At 42.2% G+C, this 17541-nt stretch overlaps 1 protein-coding gene across 1 annotated transcript in view; it reads left to right on the top strand.

Moving 5' to 3' along the window:
- LOC311003134 (PH and SEC7 domain-containing protein 1) overlaps nucleotides 1–17541 on the top strand; it is a gene marked incomplete at its 3' end in the record, with an annotated part of 70890 nt that overhangs the window by 32409 nt on the left and 20940 nt on the right. The window contains exon 11 of the mRNA XM_083994819.1: nucleotides 17102–17145. Coding sequence (XP_083850945.1) covers nucleotides 17102–17145 — 44 coding nt within the window. The remainder of the gene's footprint in view (nucleotides 1–17101; nucleotides 17146–17541) is intronic.

Genomic DNA, 17541 nt, shown 5'->3' with positions numbered 1-17541 from the left:
GCACATTTGTGTCTTTGTATTTGTTCCTCTGGAGCCTTCAGGGCCACCGTAGTTTTCACTGAAGGAAACATCACAAAGGCCCTGTCCCAATTCTCCCCCTTAAAACTTCCACTTGGTTTTGAGTGCCCTCAACCGTAAATTCCCCTCGTTGAGGGAAAGTGGCTGAAAATCTTTCCCTATGGAAATGGGACACCACTAGTGTAGTGAACGTAGCGAACGTGTCACATACGTCACATGTTTACAATTATACCGGTGGAGCGTGCTACTATTTTCATTCAGGAAAAATGTCGGCGCTGCCTGTTGCGTTGGCTGTGTTTGTTTATCTCAGTCTAAACAATTTTTGTAATTAGTCATGGTTATCATGGATTAGCGCGGCTAACGGTTAGCTGCCTGTTTAACTTTAATAACTCAGTGACTCAATAAACGGTCCATGAAAAAATATTTTCTCCAGCGGATATCTGAGTTAGAACATGACTGAGCTAACTGGAGTAGTTTCATGTCGTGTCCCACAACGGGAGGGTTTTAACAGCTGACGTCCTGCTGTTAGCTTAGCTACCGCCGTTAGCTTGGCTGCTGCTGTTAGCTGTTCCTGTCAGCTGCAGCCACGGATGCGACACCGTGATTCCCCCAATAAATACCACACATAGCGACACAAACCGTAGGTAACCACGGAAACTGAGCGTAGCTGTGGGCTCGGCCTGTTAAAACTGTCACCACTGTGTAGTGTGAGGAAGGACGGAGGCACTGGTGTTGCATTCAGGTGCAGTCAGGCAGACGGCCGTCGGCAAACCAACCGGATGTCATTTTACTCGGTAAAAAAGACGGTAAAACAATACCACATCACCATGACAACATATTGTCACGTCTGTATTGTTTTGCCTCGTGCTGGCGGACCACTTGTTTACATAGACGCTTGTTTATCCTGTTACATGCAGCGTCTTTTGTCTGTCTGACGTCTGCCCGATTTCACGTGAATGCAACATCAAGAATATGTTCAGATATGCAACCGCACCGCTGGATGGGGGGAATTCCTACATATTCTCATTTTTTTTCTGTGTTCTGTTTGTCTGTTTGTTTTGTTTTGTTGCCCTGAACGCAGCAGCAGCATCAGTGCGTTTGTGTAACCTGAGAGTTTTACAGTCACATAAATATAAATCAGTTGTCGTTGAGTTAAATGTTGTTAGACGATGACGAACACTGGAGCTGATTACGCTGCGTTGATGGGCGGTGATCAGGATGGATGGAGGTTACTCAGAGTGTTACAGGCTCTCTCCCTCTCTCTCTCTCTGGTCGAGGCCTGTTCTCGGTCCAGGTTTCATAATGAGGCCATAAACTCTCATAACGTCGTCCTTAGGATATTTCCTCCTCCTCCTCCTCCTCCTCCTCCTCCTCCTCCTCCTCCCACAGAGAAGCATCAGTCAGCGCCGGCGTGATGGAGCCGCTCCGCTGCAGAAACACAAACCGGTCAACAGCTGATTTGTTAACACATGATGGAGCTGCTGCTGCTGCTGCTGCTGTAATCTGAAATCTGGGATCGTTTGATCATTTGATTGACATTTGGCCGATGAGTTCAGTGGAGACGGTCGTCTTCTTATAACTTGGTTACTGCAGTTACCTCAGTGCATGTAAACAAACTGGTTTTTAGGTTGTGAACAAACTTCCTGTTCTGCCAAAAACTCATTTATAAGTCTTCTAAATGAGTTTTTGGCAGAACAGGAAGTTTGCCGTGTCACGCTATGGGTCCGTATAATTTCCTGCTTTTATGTCCTTGGCCAATCACATCCCTGAGAAGAGAAAACAAAAGTGTATTATAGTTATAGTTGTCCACTGTATAGCTTTGACCCTCTGGACTTGCCGTAGCTGTGAATGCGATCAATACATTGATTATTTCAGTGATCATTACAGCTCCAATTTAGATAACGACTTAGAGTCGATGGAAAAAGAGAAAGAGAAAAAAATAAAACTGATAAGAACTGAAATTGGCAGATTGATAAAAATATATATATATTATTCACTTTCATATTTATATGATTTAATATTAAATTGAGAAAATTTGGTTACACTTTTGTAATAACAATACAATATGAAGCAATATGTAACAAGTAAAAACTATTTAACATGTCACAAAAACTCACTGATAAAAAAATCTTTTGGCTCAAAATTCGCAATTAGAAACAAGATATTTGTATTGAATAAGAAAGTTTATAGATGCTGGAAGAAGCTAACTAACCTGCTGCTTTAAAGTATTGATCATCTTCTCCTCTGAGCAGAAAGTAAACGAGCGTTTTTCCCTCTTAAATTCTTTATCATTATTGATGTTTGAGTGCCATTTTGTTCAGTTTTGATCAATCTCTTGATTAATTCCTTCGGTTTTTGTCAGAGACTCATGCGTTCAGACTCATTCACACTTGTTTCCGTTGGAGGTAATTACCACAAAGACAAATGATTAAGTCTCGTGGTCCCTCGGTTTTCACACGTCTCCGCTTCCTGTTCCTTCAGCGTCGGTACTGAAGCAGCTCTGACGGCTCCGACGGCTCCCTGCAGAGTCGCAGCTCTGGCTGTCGACACTTTAGAGGGAACTTTCCTCTTTTTTTATTTTATTATTGTGCAGCTCAGAGACTCACAGGTTTGTACTTCCTCTCTGTCTGTCTCTGTCTGTGTCTCTGCTCAGGGCTTGAAGCTTGAAGTGGGAGCTAATGATGCTGTGAAGTAGGTTACCGGCCTGCGTTAGAGCAGCAGCAGAACAGATTCTACAGAAATGAAAAAACGTTGCACGGCTCAATCAGACGCTGAGCCGCGCTCTTCAAGCTGTAATTAGGCGCCACTGATGTTATCGACCGCGCAGCAGCAACAGCAGCGGCTTCGATGGTGAAAGGCGGAGAAAGACGGATGACTTATTTGTTTTTGTAAATGAAGAGGGGGAAAGAAATCACTCGTCACACATTGAGTCCCCCGATGTCGGCCCAGACTCGGCTCAACCTCGGCGCCCGAGCTCCCAAGGAAAGGAGGTGACGTCTGACGGTGTCACATTTACATAAAGCTCCATGTTTGTGCATTATTAAACACGTGGAAAACATCGATTAAAGATGCATTTAGAAGAAATAAAGGTATAGCTCTTTAATTTGCAGGTTGCTAATTACATGATAATGTCAAGAAATAACAATGAATTACATCATAATGTTTAGAAATAGCCTATAAATAAGGTCAATTTCATAGTAATGTTGAGAAATATAGCCAAGAAATAACTATTGATTGCGTAGAAATAGCCCAAAAATATCAGTCAATTGCAAGGATTTGGTGGAGAAAAATTCAAAGTATGAAAAGCATGTATAATTCATTTCTTGGCTATTTCTTGACATTATTCGTAATTAGTGGCCTGTAAATTAAAGGGTTGCCAAAATAAAGCAATATGCTGTTATGATGACACATTACATCATCTATAATAACAAGACCAAACTCTGCATTAGCTCATTAAACATGAAAAAAAGCCTCAGTTTTGCAGTCTTGCTAAAAAAAAAAAAAAAAACTAAACAAGGAGGAACTAAAGTAGGAGGTAAAAAAAAATGCTGCATGTAAAATGAAATTCAAAGCATGAGCTGGGAGCTTTAGGAAAAAGTGCTTCGCCAGCTGAATCTGTCCAGTAGTTTGTGATTAAAGTGCTCAGTGCTTTTCACTGCCGAGAGATCAACTGTGAGTAAAACAGTGCAGCTGTCAGTAAACAGCAGCAGTGTGAAGGTGCGTACAGAAAAAACACACAACACACAACACAACACAACACAACTCTTTGATATTTCACGTTGGTAAAAAGAAAAAAAAAACTCCCTAATAATAAATCTGATAAGGTGAAGAAGAGTTTTCAATCTGGTTTTATCTTGTTGAAATAATGAGATTTTCTCCAGAGCTGCACAAAGTGAACACCTGCTGTCCACACACACACACACATTTACACACACACACACACACACACATTTACACACACACACACACACACACACACACACACACACACACACACACACACACACACACACACACACACACACACACACACACACACACACACACACACTTACACACACTCAAATGAAAAGCAAGAAACATGGAGCACGGGGTCGAGGAGGAAGATGACCTGCTGAGGTCAGCAGATACGACATCATCCTCTTCCTCCTCCTCCTCCTCCCTGAGCTGAGGGACGGAGCAGAGATTTAAACAGGATGTGAAGTATTGAGTGAGAGGGACGGAGGGATGGAGAGATGGATGGAGGGATGGAGAGAGGGATGGAGGAGTGACGGACAGGAGGAGTGACAGAGGAGTAGGAGGTAACGACAGGCGACAGATTTATTCGGCCGTTGTTTGGAGAGCAGGTGTTCGTTCCTCTGCCCTCAGCTTCATCTCACTGATTCAGGGTTAAGTGCCTTTAACACGGCGCCACACACACGGACGTTTGGTTTTTGTTTTTTGTTTTTTGTTTTTTTGTTTTTTGGAGTCGGGGGAGGGGGAGGATTCGAGCTTCAGGCCACAAACTGACAAACCTCCACTAGATGCTCGATGCTCACCTCAGAGGTGCCGAGGAGAGACGAGGACAACATCCTGATGATGATGATGATGGACAAGACAAGACAAGGCGGCGGCCATGAGGGAAGATGTGTTTCTTTTTCTGAAGCAGCCGGCATTAAAGTTTCATTCTGACATTTCAGATTTAACAAAGGACACAGTAGGAGGAGGAGGAGGAGGAGGAGGAGGAGGAGACGAGGTCGTCAGATGGACTCGACACAAACTTAGTGATAGTTTAAGGAAAAGAAAGAAAAGTAGAAGCTACCACTTCCTGAGTATGAACTTCTTCCTCTGTCTTTTATTTTGAAGGGTTGATCAATGAGATGATCTAAAAACCATCTCTGTGTAGTTTTTTTTTTTTTTTCTTTTCCATCTCCTCTCTCAACTTCTCTCTGGAGCTCTAGTAACAACAGGTCGGTGTCAGCCAATCAGAAGAGAGGAGGCGGCTCCGAGCCTCTCTTCTGATTGGCTGACTGTTTTCTAAAGTGATCCAATAAAAAAATAGAGCAGATTTCAGAATAAAATACTCAGAGAAACCAAATCAAGCAAGTTGTTGTTGTTGGATGGATGGTGAGTCCAGGTGGTGAGGGGGCGGGGCTTTATTGTGACATCACAAAGTGACAGGAAGTCCTGACGGCTGGTTTTAAGGCTCAGTTTCTGAATACAGGCTGTGTGCATTTCTCTGTGGACTGAGGCTTTGATACTTTCACAGTATTAATATAGAACCTAGAGCTGCTTTATAATCACACTACACATGGACATCTACCTTTATACTGTATGGAGCTTTAACACAAACATCTACCTTTATACTGTATGGAGCTTTAATACAAACATCTACCTTTATACTGTATGGAGCTTTAATACAAACATCTACCTTTATACTGTATGGAGCTTTAACACAAACATCTACCTTTATACTGTATGGAGCTTTAATACAAACATCTACCTTTATACTGTATGGAGCTTTAACACGAACATCTACCTTTATACTGTATGGAGCTTTAATACAAACATCTACTTTTATACTGTATGGAGCTTTAACACAAACATCTACCTTTATACTGTATGGAGCTTTAATACAAACATCTACCTTTATACTGTATGGAGCTTTAACACGAACATCTACCTTTATACTGTATGGAGCTTTAACACAAACATCTACCTTTATACTGTATGGAGCTTTAACACAAACATCTACCTTTATACTGTATGGAGCTTTAACACAAACATCTACCTTTATACTGTATGGAGCTTTAACACAAACATCTACCTTTATTTTGAAGGAGCTTTAACACAAACATCTACCTTTATACTGTATGGAGCTTTAACACAAACATCTACCTTTATACTGTATGGAGCTTTAACACAAACATCTACCTTTATACTGTATGGAGCTTTAACACAAACATCTACCTTTATTTTGAAGGAGCTTTAATACAAACATCTACCTTTATATTGTATACTGGGGTAGCCTATTTAATCTCTTTATTCTCTTGACTTTAGCAGCAGTGCATTATTAATCTGTCTAAGCTTATATTGTCACTTCTTTAGATCAGTTTCTGTTAAACATTGACTCAGACTCACTGGGTCAGGTTTCAGCTCTGTGTGTCCTGGGACTCGCGCTTCATTCTGATTATAGATCTCCAGTCGATGTCCATCGTCTGCGATTGACACAGTCATTAAATCTCCAGTCACACTCCAGCTCCATGTTGTTGGTTTTTTTTTTTTGCTTTTCTTTTTCCGGGTCCCTGTTCTGTTCTGTTCCTCTGTGTCGTCAATAATCTGATCTGACCGATTTCTCCGGGGAAACACCTTCATTCATTCGTCTTGTAAGCGAAGGGTTTTGTCAGACGCTCCATTTTCTGTGCCGCCTCCTTCTCTCCCTCTCCCTCTCTTTCTCTCTCTCTCCTGCTCCACTTGGCCTCATTACACTGTGGCGACGTCTTCTTCTCCTTCTTCTTGTTTATTTTTTTTGGTAGATGTAATCACGAGGAGGAAACTGATTTCAGATCTGCTGGAGCTCTCTGTTCTCTTTTGGACTTAGCTAATGCAGATTTAATGTTTGGTGCTTTTCAGCTCGGTGCAGATGAGTCTGTGTCTGTGTGATGATGATGATGATGATGATGATGAGATGAAGTCGTTTGTGCGTGTGTGTCGTGTTGTTGGTTTAGAGAAAGAAAAAAAAAGAAATTAAATCACAAACACGCTAATCCACCTGCTGAACGACACAGACTCAGTTACAGAGCAGCAGCTGGTGAACATTGTGCTGCCTGGAGGTCCAGATGAAACATGGTGGTGATGATGATGATGTTTTTGTTGTTGTTGTGTATGGGATGTTTGTTTGCTAACGAGATGAACTTAAACCGTCACATCGATATCCATGCTGTGTTTGCAGCTGAGCCTCGCTGCCCCCCTATAAAGACGATTTGTTTCCGATCACTTCCTGTATCTGTGTCACCTAGTGGCTCTATTGTCAATTCTACTGTACAAGTAGCCTATAGGTACAGGACATACAGAGGATTGAAATTACGTTTCTCTCAACCTTCGGTGCAGACAATAAACATTTACAGTAAGGCAATCTATATATCTAAAATACAAATCTAGAATATTGTATATATAAATAAGGGCATATAAAGAAAAAGGCACAATAGCAGCGATACAGTGATACAAGTGCAAATGAATAACAGTTTTTTGATTTGAAAAAAAGAAAAAGAAGCTTATTTCAATCAGGCAACTGAACAAGGTCACAGATTATCACAGATTCTTTCAGTTGCGGATCGATCAATAAATCTTGGAGCCACATATGGGGATAAAAATTAACTTTATTTTTGCGAGTTGCTTCCGTTGCCGAAAAGAGACGTCACAACATCTCTGCTCTTTGATTTACGTTTTCCAAGCTCAGACGTGTTTATATGAAACCATGAATTTAACATTTAAACTGATATAAAACTAATATTTTCCTATTTAATAACAATGTTCCTGTTATCTGTTGTTTGACCACCTGAATTAGTGATCTAGACCACGCCCACTCAGGAAAATACAGGAAGTGGAAATCATTAATTTCATTTCTGTTCCACTTCCTTTGCTAATTCTAACGCAGCTTCTCAGCTTTGGAAAGATGCATCGTTGTTGCCGCCGGTAACAACAGATTGGGCTCCTAGCTGTCTGAAAGCCCCATGGTTAGCCTAGCTTAGCTTGGGTTACCATGGAGACTAGAGGTTACTGTGTGAATACAACAGGCCGACGCGTTGTGTCCTCAGGTCGAACATCTATCTGTCTCTAGGTTCTCTATTGTTCAACTTGATTAGATTTCACAGGTCAACAAGTCAAAATCAAAGGTCACAGTGACCTCACGCCCCTTTGTGACATCACAACGTTCAGGAAGAAGACACCAGCGTATTTTTAGGTGATGCTAAGCTAAGATAAGCTAAGCTAAGATTAGGGGTGTACAGCCAGTGCACTATTTGTATTCGGTTTCGGATTTAGGCTTTTTTAAAAAAAAGAAGAAACCGGAAGTGGGCGCACTGACTTCAGCCGAGCTAGTGCTACGCCGAGCTAGCCGGCTAACTCCCGCTTTAGCTCTCGGCTAACTAGAACGGGAATAAAATAATTGAATCGTGCGGCTCTTCTAGACTTTCCAAACGTAATCAGACTGAATGGATCAAATTCTTGTAGTGAAACGAGTCATTTCGCGGGGGTTGTGACACTAAAAAAAAAACCTATCCACCGTTTTATAGCTGCTAGCTTCTTTTCCCATTATTGTCTATGAGAAAAATGCTAAGTTGGTCGGTGAGCACTTCCTGTCTGCAATGCATGCTGGGAGTTGCTGTTTCTTAGCAATCCTGTTGTGTTTGGCGCTCTACTATCTCGTGTTGTGCTTCTATGGCGGACGCACCAACGTTACGGTGCATTAGCGACACCTACTGTGTTGGAGTGTGAACCAGAATCACCTGGTTATGTTGCTGTTGCTGATCCAAACGTTTCTTTTTCTTTAGAAAAAAGCCCCCGAATAATAATGAGGAGAAACTTCGGACAGAAAAACTATTCGGGATCAAAGCATTATTCGTGTACTTCCGAATACGTATATTCGGGTTCGGGTAGCTATATCTAAAATCTTCCAGTCATCTTCTTCTACCCCACAAAATCCCTAAACTCCTCCTTTTAATTCACAGCTCAGTGAACACACTCTTCATCTAACATCATCATCATCATACACACCTTTCCCTCCTCCCTCCTCCCTCCCCCCAGCCTCTCCCACGAGGCCAACACCGCTGAATACTAATTTGCCATTGCAAGTATATTAAAAAAAAAAAGAAGTGTGTGTAACCTCAGCTGCATTTTTTGTGTGTGTGAGGAAGAGAGAGAGAGAGAGAGGCAGCTGGGAGGCTGTGATTCGCTGCCGATGACTGAGAGGAGGAGGGAGGGAGGGAGGGAGGTACGCATTGACGGAGAGAGAGAGAGATAGAGGGAGAGAGAGGGAGAGCGCTGTCCCTATCTGCTTCTTTTTTGCGCTGCGATTCAGGCAGCCAGCGCTCCTCTTTTCCTCCTCCTCCTCCTCCTCCTCCTCCTCCTCCTCCACCTCTTCCTCCGCAGCAGCAGCAGCAGCAGCAGCAGCAGAGAGAAAGAGAGATAGAGAGAGAGAAGACAGGAGGAAAAAAGACTGGACGGAAAAAACAGATTGCAACAGATAAACGCAAAGATGAGGTGGAAGATATGAAAGACACCACCATCCTCCTCCTCCTCCTTCTCCTCATCCTCCTCTTCAGCAGCAGCAGTGGGATCGGGATCAGAGCCGGCGACAGCGACGGTGGCGCGTTTTCTCCCTAAAACACCCACAGCCGCCGCGCCGAGTGTGTGTGTGTGTGTGTGTGTGTGTGTGAGAGAGAGACTTGAGAGCAGATTGAGTGAGTGAGAGAGAGAGGAGAGGAGGGAAGGAAGGAGGGAAGGAAAGAGGAAAGGAAGGATGACAGCCGAGCTCTGCACATGGACCGAGTGAAGCTCCGTCAGTCAGTCAGTCACTGTTAAACTGATGGTGTCCATTTTACAGTGGGAGCAACAGGAAGCCTCACTCCTCCTCCACCTCCTCCTCCTCCTCCTCTTCTTTTTCTTCACTGAGCGGGGCTACTACACTCCTGCATCTTCTTTTTCTTCTTTTTTGGTTTTTCCTCTTTGATTTCATTTCGCTGTGACGAAACAGAAGAGGACGGACGGACACTTCCTTCCTTTTGCTTCTCTATCTGTCTCTCTGGAGTCCTAAAACCTCTCACGTCTATTGTGTTTTGTGTGTTTGCGTTTGTGTTTGTTTTGTCAGGTAGAAGGAGCTTGTTGTGTGTTCATGTGTGTTTAAGAGTGTGTGTGTGTGTGTGTGTGTGTTTGATACCTCCTCGTTTCCGCATTTTGCACCCATCTGTTTCACGCTGGCCGTCCGCTCACACCTTTCGCCAGTGTTTCATACCATCTGTGAGATCTGAGAGAGTCAGCTCGGCCCCCCGCCTCTTCTCTCTCTGTGTGTGTGTGTGTGTGTGTGTGTGTGTGTGTGTGTTGTGTTTAATGACTCGTCTCTGTCCCTCGGTGGCAGCTGGACAGGTGTGAACTTCCTGTCGTGGCGTTGAGCAGCATCTTTTCCCGCCCTGAGCTGCAGTTTGAACCTTTACGTGGACGAACGTGGACGTCGCCACGGTGTGTGACTCTCTGTCGGAGCGTCAGGTGGTCGTCGTCGCCATCGTCCACCATCTCCTCCAGTTGTTTGTTGCTTTGTTTTACCACAGAAACACTGGTTTTTGTTGGGTTTTTTAAACCCCCCCTCCCCCTGTGAGGGATTTTTTCTTATTTTGTCCCGTGTCGGACCATGATCGGCGTCAACAGCCTGCACTCGGCCGGACGTCTGCGCTCTCGCTCCCTCTGCACCGTGCGCTACGGCCGCGACTTCCGCATGATGGACCCGTTCCGCTATCCCAGAACGCCGCGCTCGCGCTCCCTCAAGCCACTGGTGTTCCCGGACCTGCTGGGGAAAGCTCAGGACGGACAGAACCACCCACAGGCCCGGAAGAGGAGGAAGGTACTGAACCATCCATACGATGTTCCAGCTGTTTCCTGTCGCTGCTGCTTTTTACTTTTCCTTTCTGAGTCATTCATCATCATCAGAACTCATCATCAAACTCCAGACTGGAGTGAATCATCTTTTTATTTTTTATTTTATTCCTTCTTCATTTCACAGCAGTTTGACACATGTCACAACAAGTCACACGTATCGGCTTCACACTGATCTGAGCTCAGCGATGCGACGCTCACAGATGCTCAGTTTGGTCCGTTATTATATAAAAAATACATATATATATGTGCGTGTGTGTTTATGGAGAGTTTGTTGAAACAAGTAGGTGAAGGTGAAGAACATCCTCCTCCTCCTCCTCCTCCTCCTCCTCCTCCTCCTCCTCTCGGTCTCGTTGAGCCTCCAGACTCAGGTCTGATCTCCTCTGCACCTCCTTCTACCTTTTGTGTTAAATCCACTCGCTTCCTTTTTTTAGCCTTAAATCCACAGAGGACTCACTCTGCTGCTGAGACTCTCAGCTCCCGCAGGATTTACAGTAAGGACGGCTTTCTCTTTGCTTTTCTCTTTCCTCTCTTTCTTTTTTTTCTTCTTTTTTTGTGCAAATAAAAATATTCTTCAGGAGAGACTCTGCTGGAAAGATAAACTCGGCTGTGACACAGTTTCACTGACTCCAAATCAGTTTCAGGAGGAAATATAAACAAAGCTGCTGCAGAATTTACTTATGAATTTGCAGAGTTGTTGTAGTTTATTGCTGCTGTTGATGGTTGCTGTTTGTTGGAGTTGATGCATCTGTTAATCTGCAGATGAATCAGTAATGGCTTCCAGTCTCTGTTGTTCCTGTGTGAAAAGTGCATCAGCGGCTTTTTCCCCCTTTAATTATAAGATTCACATCCTTGACTTTCTTTTTTTTTTTTTTACCATGTTTTTGTTTTTGGTTTCAGGGTAAAACGCTGCAGATCAAAGCTCTAAGTTTGGTTCTTTTATTATTAATTTCACTCTGCAGAAATAATCTCCCACATGCAGCTGCAGAGTTTCAGACAAGAAACTTAACAAAGAGCAGAGACGACAACAAAGAGGAAACACGACAAAATGTTGCATTGTGACACATTTACACTCACTTCTCTGTTGTTGTTCTTTTCATGGGTTTCATGGGACGTTTTGCATCGTGCTGCAGTTTGTGAGTTCATATTATTTATTCATGTTATTTAGTCCAGTTGATCAGTGGTTCTCAGACTTGTTCACATGAAGCGACAGAAACGAGACCACAGACACTTTCTCTCTGAGACGTTTTAAAACCAAAAAGTTAATAATAGATGATCTCACTTCCAGACAGACACAGTCCTGGTTCTGGTTCTGGTTCTCAGTGTTCCTACGCAAGTATGGAAAGTATGGAAAAGTATGGAATTTGATTTTATACATTTCCAGGTCTGGAAAAGTATGGAAAATGGAAACTATTATATGGAAATATATTTTTCTTAAAGCAGAAGTAAGCGATATGTTTGTGTTAATATAAATCTTAAATAGTTATATCTTCCGACAGCAATCACTTACATAGAGTGTTTGGTCTGAAACACGGGTCTCTCAGTCACTCTGCTCTGAGCCGAGGAGAAAACTTTTCTTGTATCCTACAAGTTTTATCCAATGAGGAGAGAGAACGGCATAAAGGGCTGTGTGTGCAGCCAAGGGATGCATGTGAATGTGGTGACGTAGGGACGAGGACCAATAGATCCATGACGAGGGCGGGGGCTACTAACTCCATCGGCTGACAAGAAGTTATGGTGCGTTCAAGGCAACTCGTAACTCGTGTTTTACCGACCTGTGAAGTCGTACCAGTTCAATCTGGTACGAGTTCACCGGTCAGAAGTTACGAGTGGCCGTTATAGTGACTTTCACCGGTAAAACAGGTCGGAAAAACACGAGTGGGTTGCCTGGAACGCTACAAAGTCGTAAGTTGTGACTTGAAGCTGTAATTTACGGTTTCAAAAGCCTGCCTGGAACGCAGCATTAGCCAAAACGACCGGATCGCTTACTTCTGCTTTAATACTTCTCTGGGTTTGGTCTCATCTGAAGTTATGTGGGTTCATTATTTTGTATGCGCTATTGTACCTAGCTACAATCTCCAGGAAATGATATGGTTACATAATGACATACACATTCAGAATAATGAAAACAAATGATAAATTGCATGCTTTTTTTATATTATGCACATCTATTTACTCAAATATCACAAATAATATGAATATTTTAACGAGAAGTCTGGAAACTAGGGTCTGGAAAAAGGTTCTGGTTGTGGAGTCTCTGAACCTCGGTGCTTTCTTGAGTTTTCTTGAGTTCACATCAGTTTAAGTGAAACCAAAATGGGAGGACGTTACTCTGCGTTACTCAGGCGGAAGGAAACACAAAAACAACAGCAGCAGCAGCGGCAAAATGTCTTTCTTTGCTGTCTTTTAAGTTTATGAATTATTTGCTCTGGTGTTGGAGTTGAACTCTGCAAGTTCAGCATACAACCTCTTCTTTCTCTTCTTTCTCTTTTTGCCCAAATCACCATGAAACATTTTGTTACAGACTTGCCTTTTATTTTCTCGGTGCATTGGTCGGTTCAAAATTAGGTTTTGGGAACCAGATCCCAGTGAAACCAAAGAGTTGCAGCAGTTCAGTTCATTTGCAGGAGGATTCATTGTGTTTGGGGCTAAAAATACCAGCGGTTAATTCTCATCCACTGATGTTGTGTTTGCATTAACAGCAACAAGGACGTTGTTGTTGTATATACATATTTATGTCCATGCTCATTTGTTTGTTTGCTCCGAGCTCATTTACTTTGAGTGAGTTCTGTTTTAGTGCTGATGTTGTAAAAAGTGGATGAGTCTCAGCAGGAGGAAGGAGAAGAAGGAGAAGAAGCTGCAGCTGCTGCACATCAACATCGCTGCTCTCGCAAATCCACTGTTAATATTTGATGTGGACCAAAAGTCGTCGTGCTACAGATGCAGTTTATCTTTGAAACGGTTGGTTCCCGGCCGGGGGAAGCTCAGCTCAGCTCAGCTGTGTTTTTTTTTTTTGTATTAAGAAGTAACGACCATGTGATGGCACAGAAGCCAGAACTAAAGTGTGTGAGTCCAGGAGCTGCAGCTCGTTAATATTCATGAGGCTCTGGATGTTTCTGAAAGGCTGGAAATGAACCTGATTAGACACAGAAATCAAACTCTATTATAAATCCAATTTTCATTTTGAAGAAGGGGGGGATGAAGGGGGGATAAAGGGGGAGTCACAAGGCTACAAGAGCCACCGTAACGTGACGTGACGTTGGTTAACAGGCTGGAGGTCTGAGGGACCAGTGAAGCTCTTTAATCTAAAGAACCTGATGGAAAATGATCGATTTGAGGCTCAGAGGTGGCGTCCTCCTCTCCATCACCTCGGCTGTCACAGTGCGTCCGTCCGACGGGATAGTTCAACATTTTGGCAAATTGGCCCATTGCCATAATCCCTATAGTCATAGCAGTAGGTTTGTTACCTTTAATTGTCGGTGCAAGCTATTTTTAGAACGGCGGAGCAGAGTCGTGAGCTGCTCAGAGCTACGCTACGGAGGCTCATGGGATTTCTTGGTTTCCCTCATCAAACTCATCAAATACACAATCCAACAACTCCACAACGCTCTGGTGGACAAGTTGTGACCTGCACATTCACCACGCTATGAGATAATAACACAACGTTACCACACAGAGTTGTTTTAGAGGGAAATACAGAGACTGTTGATGAAAAACTGTCCCTGAAGGCAACGCTCATCAGTGGTTTTGCATGAATTTCCCTCTAAAACAACTCTGTCTGGTAACGTTGTGTTATTATCTCATAGCGTGGTGAATGTGCAGGTCACAACTTGTCCACCAGAGCGTTGTGGAGTTGTTGGATTGTGTATTTGATGAGTTTGATGAGGGAAACCAAGAAATCCCATAATGAGCCTCCGTAGCGTAGCTCTGAGCAGCTCACGGCTCTGCTCCGCCGTTCTAAAAATAGCTTGCACCGACAATTAAAGGTAACGAACCTACTGCTATGACTATAGGGATTATGGTAATGGCCCATTGGCTAAAATGTTGAACTATCCCTTTAAAGTCAAAACCTGAAGCTTCATTTAAAACCTCCAGACTCTGAGTATGATGATGACAGTGAAGGAGCTGAAGCAGTGACCTAAAAAAGAAGAAGATCAGAAACAGATCTGGAGCTGAAGAAACATAAACATTAACCCAGTTAAATATGAAAAGAGTGAACACACACACGCACACACACACACACGCACACACACACTTTATAATGAACACAAATTCAGCTCAGACTCAGTGAAGTCGGACGTTGGACACAAACTGTACGACTTTTTTAGAAATCTGGTTGTTTAATTCCAACTCGATGTGAAGCCGTCCTGTCTGTCGACAGTTGTCAATAAAGTTACATTCATATCAGTCACAATGGGAAGCGGAGGAGGAGGAGGAAACTGTTGCCTCCATGTTTGACTCTGATGTCGAGATGTGTCACGCATTTGAATATACTTTTTATCTCATTAATGACGTCTTACACGTGAAATTTGATTGATTATTGATCATCTAAAGGATGATTTATGGTTTTAGATTCAACAAGCAGCAACAAGTCTTTCTGCAGAATCTCAACTTCTGCTTCAATCTAATTATTTTGTTGTTTCTACTTCTTCTGCAGTTGATTATTCAGCTGTCGATTTTTATTTGTTTCAGCAATTTAATAATGAATCAGGTGGAAAATGTTTAGGTTCTCTGTCGATCAGCTGATTTACACTGCAAAAATTCAAATTATCTAACCAAGAATATTTGTCTTATTTCTGGTCAAAATGTCATTTCTAGTCAAAACAAATCTCATTCTACTTAAAATAAGACTCATCACATTAAAAAGTAGCTTGTTTTTTGACACTTTTTACTTCTTTCAAGCAGATTTTCACTTGAAATAAGTAGAAAAATCTGATAGTGGAGCAAGTTTTTCTCCCTTTCTACTTATTTCAAGTGAAAATTAGTTTGAAACAAGTGAAAATGATCTAAAAACAAGTTAATTTTTAGGTGATGAGTCTTATTTTAAGTGGAAAGAGATTCGTTTTGACTAGAAATAAGACAAATATTCTTGAGATATTGAGTTTTTGCAGTGTATTAATCACTGAGCAGCTGGTCAGCGGATGCTCTCCGGCCTCATCCCCCCATCGTGTCTGTGTCGTGTGTGATATTGTTCGTGTTCTTGAGCTGTAACTTAATTTCTCTGCTCTATCGATCGGAGTCTAAATAATTTATTGGCCGATCGATCGGCCGGTCCGTCCATCGACGGGCTGCGTGGCGGATAATGGCTTTGTAAGTGATGTAGAGGCTGATTGGATGATTGATGGACGTCGGAGAAAATCAGTTAATCTCAGGCAAAGGGCGAAAGAGAGAGAGAGAGAGAGGAAGGGGTGACATTTCTCAGAGCACAACTTATTGAATGAGGCCAGCTCGCTTGCTCGCTCGCTCAGTGTGCACACAGAAACAGACACACACACTAGGGATGTCACAATTACTTGTTTTTCAATTAATCGCGGTATTAAAAAGATAATGTATGAACCGTGTTGGCAGATGTGGCGCCAAAGTAAAGGTACACTGCAAAAGCTCAAAATCTTTCCAAGAATATTTGTCTTATTTCTTGTCAAAATGTCTAATTTCTAGTCAAAACGAATCTCTTTTCACTCAAAATAAGACTCATCACCTAAAAATTAACTTGTTTTTAGATCATTTACATTTGTTTCAAACAAATCTTCACTTGAAATAAGTAGAAAAATCTGCCAGTGAAAGCAAGTTTTTTGTGCTTGTAATAAGAAAGAAAAACTTGCTCCACTGTCAGATTTTTCTACTTATTTCAAGTGAAAATCTGCTTGAAAGAAGTAAAAAAAGTGTCTAAAAACAAACTACTTTTTATGTGATGAGTCTTATTTTAAGTATAATGAGATATGTTTTGACTAGAAATGACATTTTGACTAGAAATAAGACATATTCTTGAGTTGACTTGACTTTTGAGTTTTTGCAGTGTAAATGCACAGATACTGGTCCATTTACCTAACGTAGCATTGAATTTGGTAGGAATTTAAATGCTAGAGTGTCATTTGTAATTAAAAAAAAAAAAAGATTAAAATTAACTTAAACATTTGGTATTGGTCATATTTTAATAGATATTTAAAATATTTTATAATTAGTAATGTATATTTGAACTATATTTGATTTTACACATTAATAGTGTTTTGAAATTAATTAATGCATAATAATAATCGTGATAATCGTAATACCGTGATTATTTCTCTGACAGTAATCGTACCAAAGAAATCTATTATCGTGACATCCCTAACACACACACACACACACACACACACACACACACACACACACACACACACACACACACACACACACACACACACACACACACACACCTGTTGGTCATGTGGTTTAACTCTGTGTGTTTCCTCCACAGGCTCTGTACAACTCCATCAAGAACCAGAAGCTGCAATGGACACTGTAAGTAATCACACACACACACACACACATGGACACACACACAAACACTTGGACACACACACACACACACACACACACACACACACACACACACACACACACACACACACACACACACACACACACACACACACACACACACACACACACACACTGTCCTGAAGGGCAGCAGAGGAAACAATGATTGGTATTGATTAGCTCGTTAGCGTCCTCGTTAATGACGTGTGTGTGTGTGTGTGTGTGTGTGTGTGTGTGTGTGTGTGTGTGTGTGTGTGTGTGTGTGTGTGTGTGTGTGTGTGTGTGTGTGTGTGTGTGTGTGTGTGTGTGTGTGTGTGTGTGTGTGTGTGTGTGTGTGTGTGTGTGTGTGTGTGTGTGAGTGTTTGTTGTCTGGCATCG

Source organism: Trachurus trachurus, assembly GCF_905171665.1.
Source record: "Trachurus trachurus genome assembly, chromosome: 19".
Taxonomy (NCBI): Eukaryota; Metazoa; Chordata; class Actinopteri; order Carangiformes; family Carangidae; genus Trachurus; species Trachurus trachurus.
The sequence above is the reverse complement of the archived record's forward strand: the minus strand, read 5'-3'. Positions and strand labels throughout refer to the sequence as shown.